General features: G+C 48.2%; 1 protein-coding gene across 1 annotated transcript in view; it reads right to left on the reverse strand.

Moving 5' to 3' along the window:
* SLC2A9 (solute carrier family 2 member 9) overlaps positions 1-23,687 on the reverse strand; it is a 183,937-nt gene that overhangs the window by 85,167 nt on the left and 75,083 nt on the right. The window contains exon 6 of the mRNA XM_030863845.2: positions 21,538-21,670. Coding sequence (XP_030719705.2) covers positions 21,538-21,670 — 133 coding nt within the window. The remainder of the gene's footprint in view (positions 1-21,537; positions 21,671-23,687) is intronic.

Genomic DNA, 23,687 nt, shown 5'->3' on the forward strand with positions numbered 1-23,687 from the left:
CCTGAGCCTCAGGAAATTAGGAAATACGCCGGAGATCCCAGGTCGAAAGGGAGACAGTCAACGTTCCAACCTGCATCTGTCTGACCTTTCTTTCCGCACACCTCAAAGGATGACGAAAAGAAACTGAGGAGCTGAGAAGCTACCGGAAGCAAATTCAGTTCATTTCAATTAACCTGCGGCTTCCGAGAGCTTGTGATATGCAGCGGGTGCAGAGGTCTACTGCGTTAAGGAAAGAAAAAGGCACGGTTTCTGCTCGAAGGAGTTCTCTCAAGTGGGAGCCAGAATGCAACTCACTGCCACTCCAGGCGAACAGTGATGGATGCGGGGTCTGCAGGAGCCTCAGCAAACCCCTGCCATTTAACAGATGGAGAAACCAAGGCTCAGTGGGATGACGTGATGTGCCTGTGTCACACAGGAGAGCTGGCGTTTCCACTGCTGCACTGCCTCTGCCCACAGGGGTGATGCAAGCCTAGCTCAGAGGATGGTGATGGGAGGCAGTTATAGACAGCAGGCCTCCTGGTATCACCCAAGCTTGTTAATCTTGCATAACTGAAACTTTGTGCTCATTGATAGCAACTTCCCACCCCCCTTCCCGGCACCCCAGTCCCCGGCAATCACTATTCCACAGTTGGATTCTATGAATTTGACTCCTTTAGATCCCTCATGTAAGTGAGATCATGCAGTATCTGTCCTTCTGTGACTGGCCGATTTCTCTTAGCCTAATGTCCTCCAGGTTCATCCATGTTGTCACATATTACAGGATTTCCTTCTTTTGTAACACTGAATAATATTCCATTGTGTGTATACACCACATTTTCCTGACCCATCCATCCAACAATGAACATTTAGGTTGTTTCCACGTCTCGGTTATTGTAAACAGTGCTGCGGTGCTAATAAGAATAGGAGTGCTAATACCCCTTTGAGATCTTGATTTCGATTCTTTTGGATGAAATTCCAGAAGTGAAATTGCTGGATCATACGGTAGTTCTAGTTTTCATTTTTTGAGCAACCTCCAAACTGTCTTCTGCAGCAACTGCCCCATTTTGCATGCCAACCAACTGTGTGTGAGGGTGCAAGGTTTCCAATTTCTCCACTTCCTCACCAATACTTGTTGTCTTTTGTTAATAGCCATCCTGACAGGTGTAAGGTGATGTCTCATTGTGGTTCTGATCTGCATTTTCCTGATGATTAGTGACATTGAACTACATATATATACATACGCCATTTGCATGTCTTCTTTGGAGAAATATCTATTCATGTCCTTTTCCCCTTTGAAAAATCAGATTACTCATTTTCTTGGTTTGTTTGTTTTTGCTATCGAGATGTAGAAGTTCCTTATTTATTTTGGAGATTAACCCCTTATCAGATATATGGTTTGCTAATCTTTTCTCTCATTCATGTAGGCTGCCTTTCACTCTCCTGATTATTACCTTTGCATTGAGGAAGCTTTTTAGTTTAATATAGTTCCACTTGTCTATTTTTGCTTTTGTTTCCTGTGTTTTGGGTGTCAAATTCAAGAAAATCATTATCAAGACCAATGTTGTGAAAATTTCCCCCCATTTTCTTCTAGGAGTTTTATATTTTCAGGCCTCACGTTTAAGTGTTTGCTTCGTCTGGAGTTGATTTTTGTGTATGTTGTACAGTAAGGGTCTAACATTCTTTTGCATATAGTGATCCAGTTTTCCCAACACTATTTGTTGAAGATACTTTAGCCCATAGCTAACATCATACTCAATGGTGAAAAACTGAAAGCTTTCCCTCTAAGAATTGGAAGAAGGAAAGGATGTGACTCTCAACCACTTCTATTCAGAAGCCCTCACCAGAGCAGTTAAGTGAGAAAAAGAAATACAAGTCATTGAAATCAGAAAGGAAGAAGTAAAATTGTCCTTGTTTGCAGACAACATGACCTTATATATAGAAAATCCTAAAGACTTCACCAAAAACTGTTAGAACTAAAAAGTCGATTCAGTAAAGTTGTAGGATACAAAATCAACATACAACAATCAGCTGTGCTTCGACACCCTGACAATGAACTACTTAAAAAGGAAATTAGGAAAACAATCCTATTTGCAAGTATCAAAAAGAGTAAAATACTTAGGAATAAACTTAACAAAGGAGGTGAAAGGCTTTTACACTGAAAAAACATTGATGAAAGACACAAATGAATGGAAAGATATTCCATGATCATGGATTAGAAGACTTGATGTTGTTAAAATGTCCATACTACCCAAAGGGATCTACAGATTCAATGAAATCCCTATCAAAATCCCATTGGCATATTTTACAGAGATAGAAAAAAATAATCCTATAATTCATATGTAACCACCAAAGACCAAGAATAGCCAAAACAATCCTGAGGAAAAAAACAAAACTGGAGGCATCACACTTCCTGATTTCAAAATATATTACAAAGCTAAAGTAATTAAAACAGTATTGTACTGACACAAAGACAGACAATAGACTAATGAAACAGAATAAAGAGCCCAGAAATAAACCGCTGCATATATGGCCAACCGATCTTCACTCAAAATGGAATAAAGATATAAACATAAGACCTGGAACTGTAAATACTTCTAAAAGAAAATGGAGGGAAAAAACTACATAACATTGGTGTTGGCAAGGATATTTTTGGATATGACACCAAAAGCAAAATTAGACAAGTGGGATTATATCAAACTAAAAAGCTATAGTAATCTAAATAGTATGGTACTGGCATAAAGACAGACATACAGACCAATGGAATAGAACAAAGAGCCTAGAAATAAACCCATGCATATAGGATCAACTGGTCGAAACAAGCTGTGGCTTTGAAATGGGCAAAATGGCAATGGGACCAAAGGCTCACATTGGAGTGAGAGAGAGCTGGGCTACAGCAGATTCCCTCCCTATATAACCTGGAAAGTCACTTGGCAGCTAAAACGTCAGTTGCCTTCTGTAAGGAACTGGAGTTAATATCAACACCAACAAGACTAGCCAACATTCATGGAAGGCTGCTCTGTGTCTGAAGGTACTTGTAAGAATCAACTGACACAGTGTATAATAGGTGAATTATCCCTGGTGAACGATAGCTATTAGAAGTAGCTTTTGGAGGTAGAAATAGTGGAAATACTTATTAAAAACAAACAAACAAGAAAGCAAATGACAACAAAAATGGGCTTCCTCCCAGGTCAGTGTCCGTCTCACCCAGCCACAGGTATTCACTGGTTTATGACCAACCCTCTGACTGTGGATGGATTCCTGCCCTGTCTCCCTTCACCTAGTTAATGTCAACACATCTTTTCACCCCAGCTCAATTGCCACCTCTTCCAGGAATCTCTCCCTGATCTCCCTCTAATCATCCCAAAGGAGTTCCACACTCCTCCCTTTGTAGCTCCTGGCCTGGGGCAATCTCACACTAGTCCTGAGGTTTGCCTGGCTCCTGTCGGGCTCTCACTGACTGCTTGCTTCAGGACCAGGGGTCCTGTCTGGTTTTGCTCCATATTTTATCCTTCAGGCTTAGCACTGTACCTGATACACAGGTAAATGGTAAATCTCCATAAATAAGTGGGCATCGAATGAGTGGTGACCTAGTTTACTCACAATGCAGACTCTATTACAATGGCCTTCTCTAAACTGCACTTCAGACTTGCACCTTCAGCTCCTACAGAGGGTCTGTATAAAAAAAGAAAGCATAGAAAAATATCATTTTCAATTGCTTTAACTTTAGTTCAAGGCTCTATTATGAGTCCCAAGACTCGCCTCTGGAGAGTCCCTTGTAATAAACGGTTTTTCGAGTCGTGTGTAAGTAAAGTCTCTCTCTCCTGAGAAACTGATCTGCTTCTCCTAAAGAGAGAGCCTGTGGACACCCCAGTGCCTTTCTTGCCCTGGCTGCCAGGACGCTCAGAGACTAATTTGGTTCCTCCTCCTAGAAAAACAACAGAAATGCTTCCCACGATGTAGGTGATTTCCAGGCACTGTTCTAAGCCTTTTGTGTGAACCAAATCATTTCAAGGTTCAAAACAATCCAGTGAGGTTAGTGCCACAGAGAAAGGCTCCAAGATAAAGGCTGCACATAACCAGGAAATGGCAATGAAGGAGTATGAACCCCAGCAGCTTGGCTCAGAAAATCTGAGCTCTTAACCTCCATGGTGTGCTACCTCACCATAGCTCTGTGCAACCTGGTAGGGGTTCTTCCTTCTCCTTCCAGGGCCCTGAGTTTCATCTGTAACACACACACACACACACACACACACACGTGCACACACACACATGCACGCACATGTGCTCACTTGCTTATAAGCTGCCTCAATTTTTTCCTTGACTCCTATAAAGTAGAAGATGGAGTGGCTAACACGCAATAAAAAGAGAAAAAAAGAAGCCTATAGGGTGTGGTGTGGCAAGGCCACTTGACCTTTAACCTCCAGCTTCTTCATCCTTACGATAAGGACCATGTGTCCAGGTTCCCTCACAGCTTTGTGGTACTTACTCTCCCATATGCCAAATACAAGGGACTGTAAAAGTTATGGCCACTCTTGCTCCAATAAACCACTGATATGGGAGCAAAAAGCTAGTGGCAGGGTGATCATGGTTGTCTAGCAGGTTAGAACCACTGGGGCCACCGTCAAATGCAGGCTGGTCCTCCCCTGAACTTGGCCCGAAGCTCATCTCCTGCGCCTTTGGGGATGGGAGCGGGCGATAAGAGCACAGTGGACGTGGGCCAGGAGAAAGGGCCCGGACGCTGCTCAGCCACTGACTTGCCTGGGGCCTCAGGCAAGGCGCTCACCCCTGTGGGTCTCAGTCTGCAAACTGAAGGCGGTGCGTCAGCTTTGGCTTGTTTCTATTTCCTGAGGCTGGAGGAAGGTCTAAGCTGCGCTCAGCTACTCTCCTCCAGACGCGTTCCATTCGAGCCAAACTTTGTCCTCATGCTTTTTGGTCAACAATGTATGACCCAGATTCTGTGGTTTTATAAACAAAGAGTCAGGCAAGCTTGGGTTCAAGAACCAGCCCCACCACTTCCCAACTGAGTGACCCTTAGCAGGTTGTACCAACCTCCCTGAGCCTCTATGTTCTCACCTGTAAAGTGGGGGTGAGAACGCAGATCTCTTAGTTGAGGAACGGTGTAACGGGCGAGCCACTGGGATGGGCCCGGGTGCCACAGGTCCTTAGCACGTGACGGGCCCCCTCCTCCCTTCTCTCGGGCCACCGCACAGAGTTAGGACGCCTTCCACCTGTGCACCTGTGTTTTAAGCAGGCCTCGTGTATTTGTTCATTTATTCAACACACGTTTATTGAGCACCTACAATACACCAAAAGCTAGCTCTCTGTGAGCCCTGATCTCAAGTGCTTGAGATCTGACCTCAGGGAAGGGCAGCCTTCAGGTCGTGCATCAGTCTCCACGTCTGACAACAATCACTTTGAACTGGAGCCTATCCCGAACACGTCCACGATATTCCACGTCCGGTTCCTTCCCTCTCGGCACACGTTCAGACATCCCTGCCTGCACAGCCTTCCCTGCCACCGCGAGTGACAGCAAGGAGTCTCGAAACGGGGTGACTTCGTATATATACACGTGCTTTGCTTTAACCTGGAAAACGTCTACCCTGAGGAAGACCTCTCCAGGGCAGAGGTAGAAACTATCAAGGCAAAAACATCAGAAAGTCCAAATTCTCTGAAACATCTCCCTGCTAAAAATGGCTGGTCTGCATCCTACAGGTCCCTCACTCCTGTCTCCCCCTCTTAGCCTTCTTCTCTTCCATGTTCCCAGGGCAACTCAGCCTCCTGTCCAATTGCCATGAACAACTCCAAGTGTGAAGCACAGAGCTTCGAGAAGCAGCGTGCTCTGGAGACCAGAGGACGCACTGTGCTGTGAGGTATACTCTACTCTGGTTTCGTTCATTCTTTCAACAACTGTTTAATGAGCACTTACTACGTGCCAGGCTCTGCTCTAAGTGCTGGTGTTCTCTGCAAAGAATAAAACAGGAAAAGTCTCTGCCCTCAGGGAGCTTTCACTGGAGTGGAGGAGACAGATACTAAACAAATAAACATAGAACTATGTAAGTTCCGCTAGCTGATAAAGTTCCAGTAAAAGAAGAAAACTAAATCAGGGTGAGTGACAGTGAAGAGGGGAGGATGCTGTTTGAGCTACTGTAACTGGGAAGATGTTTCTGAAGAGATGCCACTGCAGCAGAGAACTCAGCGAAGTGAGGGCGCGGGGCCAGGCAGATACCTGGGGGAAGAGCCTTCCAGGCAGAGCAGCAGGTGCAAAGGCCCGAGGGTGACATGTGCCGGGAGCATCCCACCATTTACTAGTTGAGTCAGATCCTGCCCACTGGGACTCAGTCCCAAATCACCCTTTTAGAATCTCTCCTGGGTCCCTGGGGCTAGAAGCCCGCAGACCACATTCCCAGGACTCCGTGCTAGCCCACTCCTGTTAGAGTCCACCCATAAGAGGCACTGATGTGCACCGAAGGTAGGAGGAAAAAGACTTTCTTCTGCATCTGGTTGAATCTCTGGCGCCGTGAGCGGCGGCAGCTCCTGCTCAGTCTCAGAGACAGAGGCTCTTGCGTCCCCACTGGCGATGACACCCGCCACATTCGTGCCAGCAGCTCTAGCATCTGCTCTGCAGCGGAGATGGGCTGCCTGTGGATTCAGCGAGGAGGGAGGACTCGGGGCTCGAGCCTGAGTGGTGACCCTGGGGGACCCAGCCTGCTCCTCTGCTCCCAGCACCTTGGCAACCATGTCCTGCATTCCACGCCTCTCTGTCTGAAATGTTATTCCTATTTATTTCTGTGTCCTGAGGGTGACATTGACGAGTGTATCAACCTGCTCAGAGACCATGACGTCATCTCCCTGAATCTCTCTGAGTCTTAGTCTCCTCGTCTGTATAATGAGGAGTAGAAACTTTGTAGGCCTTTTTTTGGGTGAGGCTTAAGGCAATGGCTGCAGTATACATACCTCTGTTAGTTTCCCATGGCTGCTGTAACAAATTACCACAAATTTAAAACTTGGCAGCTTAACACAATGCAAAGTATCATCTTACAGTTCTAGGGGTCAGAATCTGAAAAGGGTCTCACTAGACCGCAAGCAAGGTGTTGTCAGGGCTGAGTTCCTTCTGGAGGCTCTAGGGGAGCCTTGCCTTTTCTGGCTGAGGCTGCCTGCTTTCCTTGACTCATGGCCCCTTCCTCCATCTTCAAAGCCAGCAACCTTGTGCCAAAACCTTCCCATACAGCTGTCCGCAGGCTCTCTCTCTTCTGCCTTCCTTTTCCACTTAGAAGCATCCTTGTGATTACTCTGGGCCCACATGGATAACCAAGGATAATCTCTGCATCTCCAAGTCAGTCGACGAGCAACCTTCATTCCACCTGCATTCTTAATTCCTTTGCCACGTAACTTAACCTGTTCAAAGGTTCTAGGAAGTAGGATGTGGACACCTTCTGGAGGTGGGGGCATCCTTATTCTCCCTCCCACACTAGCACATGATAGAAACCATTTTGAGCCCATTTTATTTAGTGCCATCTCACTGCCCCTTGGTGGGAGCAGGACACTCCAGCAATGGCATCTGTGACCACCCTGTAGTGTGATCCCATGAGTGGTAGCAGACCCTGGGTGCCTGTTTTCCAGGAGCCCTGGGCGCAACCCGAGATCCTGCCCCAGTGTGCCAGCTCCTGACCACGGAGCCTGCAGCTGGACCAGCCTATAGAAATTAACTCGTCCGTCCTGACTACACAGGTGGGGAAACCACAGCCCAGAGAAGCAGCACAGCAGGACCAGGGCTCCTGATGGCAGCAAGGGTGTGACACCGGATTCTGGGGGCTCTCTTGGTGCCTGCTGTCTATAAGGGCTTGACAAGACTGATACCCAAGAAATAATTAGCAAGGATGTTCAGAGGATGCACCTGCGGTTCCAGGAGTCACACAGCCCATCATTCCTAGCTGCATCTCCCTGGCAGACCGCCCAGGCAAAGCTGATGAGTCCCGGAGGCCAGGTCTGGGACTTGAAAGTCTCTATTCCACTGCTTCCGGCAGGGAGCTCCATGGCTCATAAAATATTTAAAAGGACATTGTTGCTATTTCATTAAACACCCAGTGTACGAAGAACGAGTTTTGGGATATCTGGGGATCTGTCTGGGGATGTGTTCTGTGCCCACCAAGCACATTCATGAATTCTTCATCTCTGAGTCCTGAGAGTGGATAAATGTCTTCTGCTGCCCCCTCCTAGAAAATGGGGTGATTCTTGTAGAACCCTCAGCATTAGGGCCCCGAGAGACGTGAGGTGACAGGTAACTGGCAAGAATCTCCCTCTGGGAGTCAGGGGCCCTGGCATTTGAGCCCCTGCTCCGTGGATGGTCAGGTGCGGGGGACGGTGAATCCCAAACCCCTCTGGGTTGAGTTGCTCGGCTGTGGGAAGGAGAGGCCAAGCTGCCTTCTCCCTGCCCAGGAATTTGGTGAGACTCACTATTTTTAATGCCTTTCACAGGTGCATGCTCTTCAACAGTTTGGACCACGCATTCAAGTCCTTGATTTTTTCTTCTTATCTATTCGGCACGCAGCCAAGTGGAAGTCTATGTTGGATGCCTGGGAAGGGGGAAGGTGGGGGGTGTGGAGCTCAGCACTCAAGGAGATGCGGTCCCTGCCAGGGAGAGTGACATACACGGCAGGTGACTCCACCGTGTCACCAGTACCAGGGTGAGGTGACTAGGGGAGTGAGGGACGGGGTAGGGCTGAGACGCTCAGTGTTGTGTGTCAACTTGGCTGGGCCACAGAAAGCAGGTATTTGGTCAAACACCAGTTTAGCGGAGGGTGACATTTACATCAGTAGACTGTGAGTAAAGCAGATGGTTCTCTGGAATGTGGGTGGGCCTCACCCAATCAGGTGAAGGCCTTAAGAAGTAATGACTAAGGTCCCTGAGGAAGAGGGAACACTGCCACCAGATGGCCTCCAGACTCGAGATGCAGCATCAGGTCTTCCCTGGGTCTCCAGCGCCCACAATCACATGTGCCAATTTCTCAAACTAAATCTCTCTCTCTCCCCCTCTACACACACACACACACACACACACACACACACACACACACACACCATATTGGCTCTGTTTCTCTGGAGAGCCCTGACTAGTACAGGGGCCACCCTGACCACCTTGGGACCCCAGGGAAGACGTCACTCTGTCTCACTCCTCCTCTGAGTGCACTGTTCTAGAGGTGCGTGGCCTACCACACAGTGGCGGCAGGAGGACATGCTCACAGACCCCCGACTACAGGGCTGGACCTGACCAAGGGCCACAGCCCCTGGGCTCTGTAATCCCTCATCCTGGGTGTCCAGGCCAGGCTTTGGGGGTCAGCTCACAGCCACTGGTGGAATACAGCCAGGCAACTAAGGCAGCCTTGCTCCTGGGACACACACAGGGCTCCTCTGGGGCTGACCTTGGCTGGAGGACGTGTCAGGGCCTTGCTGAACCTTCCCTGTCCTGTGCAGCACCTAGACGCTTCTGCCCAAGCCCTGTCCCTCTCTTCTCCACCGGGGGTTGGGCTGGTCCCATGTCTGTGATCTCTCCACCTCCCCCGGTCCCTCCACATTCCCTTCACATGCACTTATGCCAATAAGTTCCCGACCACTGGTCCACCTGCTGTCTGCTTCTTAGAGGACCCCGACTGACAGTTGGCAGCCCAGACACTGAATTCGGAACCCCTCAGTGGGCTGCACTGAGCCTACCGGCATAAGTAAGAATAAGCTGGGCAAGAAGGAAGGACAAGCATCTTCAACAAGGCGGCCATCTCCTGGCCTCTCCACAGCCCTTTGAGACAGGTCTGGTATGACAAGATGACATGGAAGGTCTTCCCAAGGCCCAGGACCTCTCTGCATGACCCCCAGTTCTCGGCTGTGTCCAGGATGCGCATGGCCTGTATGGGCAGTTGTTTCCTTCCCTTCCTGGACAAGGACCTACCTGATAAAAAACAAGTGTTTGTTGACTGACTATTTTGGCCACATGATTACCATGACCACAGCCGATGTTGCTACAGTGTTTTTGCACACTGCAAATTATTCTCACATCCATGATCTTATTTCCTCATCCTTCCGGTCCCTGGAGATAGGCATTTGTGCTATTCCCATTTCACAGATAAGAAAACTGAGCCTCATCTGAGACGATGGGCAACTTGCCTGGGCTCACAGGGCTATCATGTGGAGAAGCAGAGACTGGAACCCCAGAGGCTGGGCTCCTTCTTTGGAGCCTACATACCATGGCTTCCACATACCCGGGAGCATCAAATAGAAGCAGTGATGTTACCGGTATAAAGAAGGAAAGAAAAGTGTTTAAACTTAACGGCTGACACCAGAATGTCTTTCAAGGAAAAAACTGTCTTCACTGAGAAAAATATTTTGATAGGTGCCTAGAGGAGGAGGGTTTGCTGAACGTTTGCATGGCAGCTGGCTCCAGCTTCCGAAGGGAGGGAAGCTGTTCCACACACCAGAAGAAGAAGAAATTGGAGCTCAGGGGCCCTCTGAGCAGGCAGAGCGGACGAGCAGAGATAAGAGGGGAAAACAGAGGCTGGTGAGAGGCAGGAAGTCAGGCACCTTGGGTAGCGCGCTCCTCCGGAAACCCTCCAGTGATCCTGTGGGCGTGACTGCTGCTATGCCGTTTGAGGAAACCAAGGTAGGTGGTGAAGTTCAAGTTGGGGTTATTAGGCTGTGAGACAGGGCAGCATGCAAGAATGCTGGTGCCCAAGACAGCTCGAAGCCCAGAAATGCTCAGGACTTCAGAGACATTTGAAGACGCCTTTGAACATCCTCATGCTGTGGAATTGAGGGGACAGGCAATTCCTCCCAGCACTGAGGGGCACGGGGACCCCCAGCAGACCCGGGGGCTGCACAAGGATGGCACCGACCACAGGCACAGTGTAGAAGACATCCTTTGCTTTGCTGGAACCCTCTGTGATTCTCTAAATTTAAAGTGAGTGGAAAATAACAAACGTTGCCAAGGGTGTGGAAAAAAGGGCACCCTCGTACGCTGTTGGTGGGAATGTAAATTGGCGAAGCCATTGTGGAAAATCATATGGAGGTTTCTCAAACAACTAAAACTACCATATGACCCAGCAATCCCACTCCTGGGTATATATCCGAAGAAAAACAAAAACCCTAATTCGGAAAGACACATGCACCCCAATGTTCCTAGCAGCATTATTTACGATAGTCAAGGTATGGGAGCAACCTACGTGTCCATCGACAGATGAATAGATAAGGAAGATGTGCTTTATACTTACAATGGAATACTACTCAGCCATAGAAAAGACTGAAATTTTGCCATTTGCAGAAACACGGATGGACTTGGCGGGTACTATGCTAAGTGAAATAAGTCAGACAAATACTGTATGATCTCACTTATATGTGGAATCTAAAAAGTACAACAGACTAGTGAATAAAACACAAAAAGAAGCAGATTCACAGATATAGACAACAAGCTAGTGGTTACCAGTGGGGGAGGGGCCTTAAAGGGGTGGGAGAGGGTGAGTACTAACTATCAGGTGTAAGATAGGCTACAGGGATGTACTGTACAACACAGGGAATAGAGCCAATGTTTTGTAATAATTTTTAATGGAGTGTAACCTTTAAAAAATTGCATGAAAAATTTAAAAAGTAATCTATGCAAGAAATTAAAAAACAAAAAAATAAAGTGAGTGCAAGCGGCTCTCAGTCTCTCGCTCTTTGGAATAAAGATGCGCCTTTGTGCTTTGGGAGCCTGGGCCTTTGACACGGTGGTTTCTGAGCTGTGTTTTGCTGCTGCTGTGGACCCCTGGGTGTTTTGTAGGAAGGTGCCTGTCTCCCTGGACTGCTGGTCCTTTGCTCTGCAGCCTGTCCCATCAGCGGGCTCTCCATCCCAGGGAATGCAGAGCCCTGGGAGACAACTCGTCCAGGGGCAAAGCGGGGAGATGCTCAGAGGTCACTCATCGCTACACCGTAAAAGTGAAGGCAGAGTGACAACAGGGGTGGGCACTGGTTTTCCAGGAGCAGGTGACTGTGCTGGTGGGGGCAGAGATAAGACCTCAGAGGGACTGCATCTCCTTCTTCTGCCACGTCCCTCGGCTGGGTCCAGGAGATGGTGCCACCTTTCTAGCTGGCAAGTGTGAGCCCAGGGCACTAAACGGCCCCCTTCTCTCTTTGGTGTCTCCAGGTGGACACAGTGTGGCTGTAAGCCTCTAGGCAAGAGCAGGGCCTGGGAGGGGCTGACCACCCCAGGGCTTCCTTCGGTTGGTACCTTGGTACCTTGGGTGACCACCTGGGTACTTGGCTTGGGTTTTGGTGGATGCATCTGGGGGGCAGGAAGCTTCAAGAGGACCAGCTCACCTTGCACATCCTCCCTTATCAAGAGCCCACCCAGCACAGAGCACAGCAGAAATCTCTATCCAGGCCAGCCTTCTTCCCTTCCCGTCCTACTTATCTCTATTCTTTCCACACTTTTGTGATCACATGGATTTATTTTATGTTCTATTTTTTCCCCACTGAGCATTATGTACTAAGCATGCTTTCACCATGCTACAATCATCTTATAACTGTTTGTTACATAAGTGAATCAAGTTGGCCTGGGGATAGGATTTTTAGTTTCGAATACAGATGTGCAATGACTGACTTAACTGTTCTCTGATGCAATCAGCGCATATCTGGAGTTCAACCCTGGCTCAAATATAGAAAATCACAATATGGCAGTGGACATTTTTCTGACCCTTAAACCTAGCGACCAATGGATCAATTATTTTTTGCTTATTTTATTTGTCTCTATGTACATGCTGCTAATTGTGTCTCACAATTAGCAATACACTTAAACATACACCAAAGGCATCATACTGCCCTCTAGTGAATTCGGGACTGGAGTGAGGCAAACTGAGTTTGAACCTCATTTCTGTCTCTACTGGCCGTGGGACTGCAGGCAAGGGGCTCAACTTCTGAGTGTGGGTTTCCTCTCTGCAGTCTCTAAGTTTCTGGAGACTTGTGATACTGGAGACAATGAAAGCAAGGCACTGGACTTGGAGCAAGCGCTCGATAAATTATAGCAAGAAAGTGGTGCATGGGAAAGAAAAAGCTTTAAAAGCTTCAGGCAGGGCTTCCCTGGTGGCACAGTGGTTGAGAGTCCGCCTGCCGATGCAGGGGACACGGGTTCGTGCCCTGGTCCGGGAAGATCCCACATGCCGCGGAGCGGCTGGGCCCGTGAGCCATGGCCGCTGAGCCTGCGCGTCCGGAGCCTGTGCTCCGCAACGGGAGAGGCCATAGCGGTGAGAGGCCCGCGTACCGCAAAGAAAAAAAAAAAAAAGCTTCCTGCACACAGCCCTTTCACTCAGTTATTTGTTATAAATGAAAATCAGAATGCCCCCAAATTTTGAGAATTCAAGTAATAAAATGTTTAAACTACATTTAAAATGAAGGTAAAGTCATAGTTCAACCGGAACTGATTTTCCTTGCTTAACGTGATGTCTGAATTCCCTGTGCTGCTCTAGTAAATCACCACTAGGCTTAAATCGGTACAAACTTATTTGACAGTTCTGGAGGTCAGAGGTCCAAAATGGGTCTCACTGGGCCAAAATCAAGGTGTCATCAGGGCTCTGCTCCTCCTGGGGGCTCTAGAGGATGGTCTGTTCCCTGGCCTTTTCCAGCTGCTAGATGCTTCCTGCATTTCCTTGGCTCCTGGCCCCTTCCTCCACCTTCAAAGCCAGCAGCACAATATCTTCAACCTGTCTCTGGCTCTTAACACCTGCTTCTGTTCTCACATCTCCTTCTCTGACCCTGACTCTCCTCCTCCCTCTTTCACTTATAAGAAGACTTGTGATTACATTGGGTTCTTTCAGATAATCCAGGATAATGTTCCCTACCTCAAGACTCTTAAATTAATCACATCTGCAAAGTCCCTCATGCCATGCAAGGTGACATTCACAGGTTCTGAAAATTAGGATGTGGACATACTTGGAGGCCATTATTCTTCTGCCCATCCATGATAATATAAAAACAATAATAAGGAAACATGTTTAAGGCACAAACATGGGGGGGTGGGTAAAAGCAGCCTCACAGATAAATCCACATGACTGTCCCCCCCTGTAAACATGATGGAAATGTCATGGAAAAACACAGGAAAAGCTCAGGTATAAATGACGATTGACTTTTTAGAAAGTTGTGGGTGGTTTTTCCCCAACATTAAACACATTCTCCATTCCCAGAGCAAAAGATTTCAGATCACTTTATCCATAGAACCCCTTTCTTCAAATGCAAGGTCATGCAGAAATTCACATGGCAAAAGCAAACAATCTCCTTTTGATGTGCACCATCCTTTACAGTTTGCAAAGCCCTCCTCCCACAAACACCACTGTACTTGAACTTGTCTACCTTACCCAGGGGCAGGACAGTTGTGATGTTTCCCTTCTTAGGAATCAGGAAACCAAGGCCTAGAGGACATTGGTGGGCCTAGAGGGTCTTGATTAAGCTGGACCTTCTGTCTACTTCCATTGGCTTTTCCCATTCCTGCCTAGTGCTCAGACACCTCCAGAAATGAGAACTCCCTGCCTCCATAAGTGGCCTATTCCATTCTTGCATCTCCTGTCTCATGGTGAATCAAGTCCTTCCTCGCTGTGGCTTCTCCCATTTGGTTCTCAATCTATCATCCGAAATATGGCTGCTCTCTGTTCTGCTTGACAGCTTGTCAATGGTTGGTCATGCCCTTCGGTCTTTTCTTCCTTAGATGGAACTTGGAGAAGGTGGAGGCAGCTATGATGGCAGCCCTCTTGAGCCGTGAGTGGGAAGGAGATTGGGGGGTGGAGGAGATTCACATCACAGTGCGTCCTTTAGGGCAGAGACCTGAGACCTCTAGTTTGTACCTGCTCTTGGTCTGCTACCCCGTGGAGGGTCCATGCAGGTCCAAGGGCCTGGACCTCCAACTTGGCCAGCCTGAGGAATCTCTGTTCTTTTTGAAGACAGGTGTTGCAATGGTTTGGAAAAAGCTTGTATTTTCAATGCACCTCTAGCATGAATCCACTTGAATATACTTTATTCTTGCCTTAATAAAAACCAGACTCCTTGTGACCAAGGTAATGTACTTTAGCCCCTAGCACAAAAGGGAATGAAGTCAGCTGTCTGTCATAAGGGCCATTGTTGGGGCTCACTTCTGTCCATCCGGCATGGGACCTTGCCTCCTGAATGTTTCTGGCCATCTCTGGACTGCAGAGAAGTCCCTTAATCCAGCTCAGGCCACCGAGGCAGTTGCCCAGAGCATCCATGGACAAGGGGCACGATGGCATCCCCTAAGGCGCAAAGGCAGCACTGGAAATGTAATGATACGCAGACCAGAATAGGGTTGACAGTCCTTGTGGGGTGTTCAGGAGTGACAAATGAAGGCAGCTCCCACTAAATTCGGGGCTTTGACTTGGCTCACTGGGTGCAGGCAGCTCATGACCAGAGCTCACGCGGCCTCATCTATAAATACGCATCAAACAGCTGTTTAAGCAGCGCCATCTCGAAGGAGTCGTGAGTCAGCCTCCAGAGTGCACGAAACGCCTCCGTCTGGCTGGTCCCAGCCAATGGGTACTTGAGTTGCTTTCTTTCCAGACAGTGGCAGAGCCTGCTGGTGGCCAGAGGCTATTATTCATTCTCCCCTCCTCCTTAGGAGCAGGGCCCGACGTTCTGTGACAACAGTGCACTAAAGGACTACATTTTCCAGCCTCCTTGGCAGTTAAGAGCGGAAACATGATCACATTCTGACCAAAGGGACCTAGCAGACGCGTGTGAGCCTTCAAGGAGACTTATTAAAATAGAAGGGCAAGTAATCCCTCCTTCTCACCCTGCTCCTCTTGGCTGGAAAGCAGATATGATGGCAGCCACTTTGGACCACGAGGCAACCTGGGAATCTAGAGATGAAGGGCCCGAGGCAGATGGAGAGATGAAAGGAACAAGGTCCCTGACACCATGAAGAATTGTAACAGCCTTAGTCTGCCTACCTTCAACCTTTTCTTATGTGAGAGAGAGAAATAAACTTTTATTTTGTTTAAGACACTATCGTTTGGGTTTTCTATCATAAGGTGGCTGACCTTAATCCTGATATGTACACCTTTCTCTCAAAAAAACCAAACCAAGGGCTTCCCTGGTGGCGCAGTGGTTGGGAGTCCACCTGCCGATGCAGGGGACACGGGTTCATGCCCCGGTCCGGGAAGATCCCACGTGCCGCAGAGCGGCTGGGCCCGTGAGCCATGGCCGCCGAGCCTGCGTGTCCGGAGCCTGTGCTCCGCAACGGGAGAGGCCACAACAGTGAGAGGCCCGCGTACCACAAAAAAAAAAAAAAAACAATAGCAGCCAATAACGGACAGTCTTCTTTTTCTATTCAAGTCTAGCCAGTAACTGGCTTCTAAATGCCATAGAAACACACTCCCTCCCATCCACAAAACAACAGCAATAAAAAGCACTGCTTTTTTATTTATCTGGGGATTGAGGTCTGAGCTCTCTGCCAAGTCTATATGCCTGATCAGGGTCTGGTGACAAAAATACAGACCATGGGGGCTGGGATGACAAAGCATTACCGGGAAGGAGCATCCAGAAGTATCGTTCCTTCACGGTGATGAGCATATATTACTTTTTTCTCTTGCCTGGATCTTTCTTGAAGCCCTCCTCCTGGACTCTCTATAATTCTACTAGAGATGTCAATCTAACCTTGCAGCCCTCCATCCCCCAATCACCAGACTGGATAGTAACCTAGACTGGTCAATTCTGGGAATTCCCATCAGGGGATTCTAACTCCTGGGGCAGTGATTGGTTCAAGCATAGCCATGTGACCCAGGAAGGGCCAATTAGAATTATTTCCTTCAGGGATTGAGATGTGTGCTATGTGAAAGGGAATCTCTCTCCTTCTAAAACAGTGTTTAAAAGTTGGAACTCCTCAAGACTGTCTTGATGCCAAATGGAGAAAACCCGTCTAAGAATGAAGCCAATGAAATCCTAAGAATGTCTAGGAGTTGTTGAGAGAGGGACAGTACCTTGGTGACTTAGTTTAATCTCCTGGATCCCACCATGCTTAAGGAAATCCAGCCTTCTCTATCCCTATTATAAGGCAGAACACATATGGCTCACTTCTGATATTACTTTCCTCCTGGAGGGGCATTTCCTTAAGGTACCATTCTTTCCGCCCTCTCTGCCCATCCCTCACTCACTGGTCCAGGAAACGAGAAGGGACTTAGCTCATTGGTAAGTTGGGGAGAGAAATGGCCCACACAGCTTAGTTCCTCCCTTTAATTTTGAGATCTCTCTGGTTGGAGGAGAACACAGTCTTTTCTTCCGTGTTCTGCATTTTTCAGGGGTGGGCCCTGTTGGGAGCCCATGAGTACCGTCTTATGAGGCTCTCCTGGCCATCAGACCAAAAGCCAATTTGCCAAGTGGCCTTTCTTTATCCAAACTAAAAGTGACATTTTTATTGCATCTCCTCCACTTCTGCATCCATCTCTATATTGGTGTCAAACTTGAGCCAGAAAGAAGAGTGGTAATTATTGGTGCCCTCAAATCCCATTCCTAGGGACATGTGTTAAAAGTTTCCCTCTTGCTTATGCTGTTTTTTTTTTAATAGTATTTTTAAAAATCATTTATTTATTTATTTATTTTTGGCTGTGTTGGGTCTTCGTTGCTGCACGAGGGCTTTCTCTAGTTGCGTTCAGCGGGGCCGACTCTTCTTTGCGGTCCACGGGCTTCTCATTGCAGTGGCTTCTCTTGTTGCAGAGCACGGGCTCTAGGCATACGGGCTTCAGTAGCTGTGGCACGTGGGCTCAGCAGTTGTGGCTCAAGGGCTCTAGAGCGCAGGCTCAGTAGTTGCAGCGCACCGGCTTAGTTGCTCCGCGGCATGTGGGATCTTCCTGGACCGGGGCTCAAACCTGTGTCCGCTGCATTGGCAGGCAGATTCTTAACCACAGCGCCACCCGGGAAGCCTGCTTATGCTGTTTTGAGTTTCTGTCTCCTATAACCCAAAAGGTCCTGATAGATGCGACTTCCCTGACTCCAGTGTCTGAAGCACTGCCCTATCACATTCCCTATGCTCATATTTCATTTCTATTCAATTAAATAAACACCGTTTCTCACAGTGGAAGTTTGGGCTCTTTCCCCCATTTTTAGGTGCTGGGGACTTCTCCTCAACTGGCAAGAGGGCACAAAGAAATCAGACTCAGGGCTGGAACTTAACCCCTTGCCACTCTGAACTGGGGGTGGGGAGGATGGAAAAGCCGGAAAGGGGAGTGTGGTATGGACTGTATGCATTGATGGCCTCCATTCATTGCTTCTCTACATGTATGTCCTTTGCGCCGTAATTGTGTAGCCCCTCCCTCTCTGACTCTGGGGCTTGATCATGTGACTTTGTCCAATAGTATTTTAGCTGATTCAAAGCTTGAAAAACTGCTTGTGTTTTTCGCTTCCTCTCTGGAACCTCTGTGCTTGCTGTGAGAATATGCCTGAGCTAAGCCTGCTGGAGGATGAGGTACATGGAACAGAGCTGAGCCATCCTGGATCAGCTGGCTGACCACCAGATATGTGAGAGAGCTTCTGCTGAGACAAGAAGAGTTGCAAGGGCAAGCCCTATCAAGATTAACAGAGTAACTGCCATTGTCTTCAGCCAGTGAGTTCCGAGGTGGTTTGTTATGCAGCATTATTATGGTAATAGCTAACTGCTACAGGGTCCTTTCTACCAAATTACCAACAGACTGGGCAAGGTGTATCTCCCATGGTGCCAAACAAGGTGGTAGGTAATAGAGTGTGTTTTATTTATGCTCATAGGTTCCAGAGCAAGACTTTCAGAGTGCAAATCCCAGCACTGCCATTTGCTAGCTTTGTGTCTTTGGTTAAGTTATCTTGTCCTCAGTTTTGTTTCGTTTTTGTCTTAAAATGGAAATAATAATGCGATCTACTTTCCATGGTTGTTGTGAGGGTTTAACAATCTAACAAATGTGAAATGCTTAGAATGAAATGTTCTCAATGCAGATGAGCATTGAGGAGTGTGTCTGCCTCCCGTAACTAGATGCCCCCTTCACCTCCTGGAAGGCTGGAAGACCACCTTATACTCTCCTCTCCCCACCACCTGGCAGAGCACCCAGCACAGCAAATATCCATTGTTTGCTGAATGCCTGGAGTGAACTTAGCACTTTTATTAGTATAGATGCAGGTTTCAATGTTCTATTTCAACCTAAGGCCAACATCTTTGTTCTTTTTATAAAGCGTACATGTAATATTTATCATTTTTTACAACTGGCCTTCTCTCTCACTCCCTGTTGTGCTATGAAATAAATCTTTTAAACCTTCTGTGCTGTCTGGCATTTGGATGCACTGCCCATTCTGACTGTACTTAATTGGAGCGTTTCCCAGGATTTCCTCCCCAGTGGAGCCAGATGGGCATCCTCACATGCCAGGAGATCAAGCTGGAGGAATTGCTGTCTTCTAACAACCTATAACCTAGCTGCTTTTGGAAATCAGATCCCATTGGCTCCTTCTCAGCTGCCTTCGTTTTACTCCAGAGCCTCCAACCATCTGACCATCAGCCTTCTTCCCTGAAGCCTGACTTTTGGATAGGTTGCCTCCCCAAGGGCCTCATGGGAAGCCCCGTAGACCACTACCCACTTGTGTCCCTCTGTGCGTGAGGGTGGTGGGAGGGAAATCACCCCTGGGTTCCAGTCCTTCTTTTGTCACTTACTGGCTGTGAGATGGGGGAAGAGCTATTAACCAGGGTCCCCTGTGGGCTTCTGGGGGAGGGGGCTCAAGTCCCATCCCCACCACGAGGCTCCACAAATTTTGTGTATTTGGGCGTCTACCGAAGAAAGATCTGTCCTTTCCATCAATTTTTAAAGGCCTCTAGAAACCAGAAACGATATAACCACAGCCCTGGACAAGTCATTTCACCCCTGTAAGCCTCTGTTTCTTCATCCAAAAAATGAAAGTAATGATAATGTTCTCTGATTTCATGTTATAGAAATGTCGTAAATGAGGAAATAGATCTGAACTACAAACTGCTGGACAGACGTAGGCAATTATTAATATTTCATTATGACACATCAATTCAGAAAATACTTAGGTTCTTTGGATTTTAAAAGATGTGGCACAAATTATAGTGAGCTAAGGACTACATGTAATTCTCAGTTTTTTCTTGGATGTGGACATTTGGGAAATTTAGATTAGAGGACAGGATATGGATAATAAGAAACTGGACAGAGTCCTCAGTAATAATGACAGCAGGTAATACTGTGGACCATATAGATATAGATATCATCTAATTTAATCCTTACAACAAGCCCATGGGGGAGGCTTATATCATTTCCTTTTTACAGATGAGGATTCTGAGAATCAGAACGGTGAAAAGAATTGGTAAAGGTCAGACTGCAGAGCTGGGATGTGAAGGCAGCACTAGTTATTCCCAGCCCTCATGCTGAACCTCGGTGCTGCCGACCAAGTCTTGTTTTATAAAACTAAAAGAATGGGTATGCTATTGTTCATTCTACATTGTCTGTCTCCAGGCAAAATGATTTTGCCTTTTCCGGGCTGGAGAAATGTCTCTGATTCTGAAAGCTCTACTTTGAATCTGGCCCAGAAAGCTACACAAGATGACTGCCAAGCCCCACGTGGGCCTCAAGCTTCCCTCCTGTAAAATGGGTATATTTCTGTTCCCTTGCAGGGCTAATGGGAATGGTCCAGTGGGTCTTGTTGCAGAGGCCCCACGCTGGTGTGATGTGAGGGCTCATTCTGTGCTTGTATGTTCCCTTTCCTTGCATGTGAATGTTAAGATGGGAAATCTGATCAGTGAGGACGAGAGGAGCAGAGGGAGGGCCGGGATAGACTTAAACCACTAAGAAAGATGCAGCATCTCTGGGGTTGGGACAACCCGAGAGGTGACCACGGAGAGACACTGAGCAGAGGTGAGCAGACCTGGGCCTTATCCTACTCTGTCCTGGCTTTTCCAGGCTCCCTGTTGCTAACCGTAAAATTGTCACTTGCTATCTGGTTCTACAAGGATTAAGTCACTAGCCACTGCAGTCGCTGACCTTCAACAGCCCCTGAAAGGAGTTCCGGGCAAGGATCAGGAATGAGGCGCTCTGTGCTCTGGGAAAAACTGGTAGAACAGGGCTTCAGAGAGATATTTTCAGGAGAAGATTTTATGAGCTGAAATTTCTTGCATATCCTCACATCTAGAAAAGCACTAAAATCATTAATGGTGACATCTGCTCGTGACCAGCAGCAGCCTTCTGCCAAAATGTGTGCTTGACTGTACGTACCCCTTTCACTGAAATCATATACTGACACTCCCACACCTCTTCGGGCGGTCTCTCAGAGCTGTCTGAGGTGCTGTCTCCCAGGCTATAGTCCTCATTTTGCCCCAAATAAAACTTAACTCACAACTCTCATGCTGTGCATTTTTTTCAGTTGACACTTTGATCTGTGTCCCCACTCTGGGCCACCCATAGCAGGCTGTTGGGGAGATGAAACAGGATAGGGTGTCCTAGGGCACCCAGCATGCCCTGCAGCGCTGACCCCTGTGAAGAGGCCAGAGCCACATGGACCAGACAAAGTGGCTCCTACCTTTCTCAGCTCCAGCCTGGTCGTGCTTCTCAAAGATCAGGTAGCGTGGGCTCTCAGGGAGAAAGGGCAGGCTCACCAGCTGGACCAAGACGGGGACAGCCATCACCCCAAACAGGTACGGCCAGGTGCTCTCCTGAAGGGAGAAGAGGGGGCTGGTGAATGATGAGGATTTCAGTCATTATTTGGGGGCTAGGCCCCTGGGCCAGGCAGCTTCTGCTGTCTGCACAGGGTCCCTCTGCACAGTGTGAGCCCCAGGAACAAAGGCTGGGGAGCGATTGGACACTGGTTTTGTTAGGGAACCATTGACTGAAACCGCCCGCCTTGGCCAAGCATGATAATGACCGCTTGCATGAGTTGTCTCACACAGGAGGTCTTAAAACTAAATGGGCGAATTCGGGAGGGGCCAAAAGGAGGGAGGAGATGCCAGCCCATAATAAGTCCTGTCAACCTTCCAGAAACCCTCACGCTGTAATCCATCTTGGCTGAGAGATGCACACTCCGCCAGGAAGGACCCTGAGTCAGACCAAGTATGGGCACAAGCAAGATGGTGATTGGCCAGAGACAACCCGGAAACCAACCCCATTGCCCTAAACCCTGAGACTGCAACACAGGTGGCAGAGCAGTTCTCCTGGGCTCCCTTACCCTGCTGCTCTCTGCCCGGGCGCCCCTTCCCAATAAAGTCTTTTGCTTTGTCAGCACGTGTGTCTCCTTGGACAATTCATTTCCGAGTATCAGACAAGAGTCCACTTTCGGGCCCTGGAAAGGGTCCCCCTTCTGGGAACAGTTTAGCACCAGGCCCACGTGTTTGGTATCTCCATGCAGGGGGTTGGTGAATCCTCAGAGCCACCTGACGGGCGGTTACCTGAAGGGTGACTCCGAGAAGGTGCAGTTTGGGGAAGCCAAGAGCTGGCCAACTCAGAGGCCCTGGGGCATCAAGTCTGGCCTGAAGCGGCTCAGCTGTTTCCTGGCTGTGTGGCCTTGGAAACATCCTCACGGCCCCTTGGAATCCCCTTCTCCTCACCTGGGGAATGGGGACAGCCACAGGCACCCCTCAGGCAGGCGTGAGAGTGGGATCAGATGATGCCTTCACTGTGAGGCCTGGCACCCAGTAGGTACACAGAGGAAACTACTACCATGCGGGTGGTACCACCCAGACGCCTCCGAGGCTCAGGATATCCGACCCATCTTGCTCCTGTCAGTGAAGGGCAGCTGGAGCTTTTCCACGTCCCCAGGGAAGTGAGGGTGGGCCTTTGGGCACAGCTCGCCCCTGAGGTGGGGGAACTTGTCACTTCCCACCGGCTGTGAAAGGCAAGCAGGCAACACCCACCACCCACCATTCAAGAGGCATTTTGAGTCCCTTCAAGCAGCACCGTTCGCCTATTAGGTAGCTTAAATGCTGCACGGGGGGGCCCATATTATTATGCTGATTAAGGCAGCATTCTTCCTGATTTTTTTTTAAAACCCAGGTTTACAAATAAACTCTCATTGTTTCTCTGAAAGGAGAGAACATCAATAGACAGCAGTTCTGATGGGGAGAAAGAGGAAAAAAACCCAAAGTTCTCGCTGTGGAATTCTTGAATGTTTCATTTCCTAAGAAAGTACAAGGAGAAAAGAAGACACATCCAGACCTAGAAAGGCTTCGCACAGGGAGAAGGTTCAGATGCCCTCGTTCCCGGTGAATTTAAGGTTCTTGTCTCGTTGCAGAAGAATTCGGAGACAAGGCAGGGAAGTTAAGAAAGTAACGTGAGAATTTATTTAAGCAACAATACGCTCTCAGAGAGGGGCAGACAGATGAGCTGCTGTGCTGGGCTTCTTTGGCAAGCCAGGGTATACAAATGAAGGCGTAGAATATTCCCTGGGGAAGGAGGAGTTTGGGGGTTGTATTCCTTGATTTTCATCCCAGCTCCATCTTCCCAAGGGGAGGAGGGGTGTTTGTCCTTATTTAGCTTAGATCAGAAGTGTCACGGTGTCGGTGCATGATGGGTACTTATCTGCAAGGCTAATTTTATTGTAATGAGAGTATAATGAACAACAGGTTACATTTGGACACAAGAGATTCCCGAATTGCCTCATCTTTCTTTGTCTGCTTCCAGGACACTTATCACCCCAAAGGTGTGGTTTCCTGTCAGTCTGGAGCTTCCTGCTTTTCT

This window comes from Globicephala melas, chromosome 5, assembly GCF_963455315.2.
Source record: "Globicephala melas chromosome 5, mGloMel1.2, whole genome shotgun sequence".
Lineage (NCBI taxonomy): Eukaryota > Metazoa > Chordata > Mammalia > Artiodactyla > Delphinidae > Globicephala > Globicephala melas.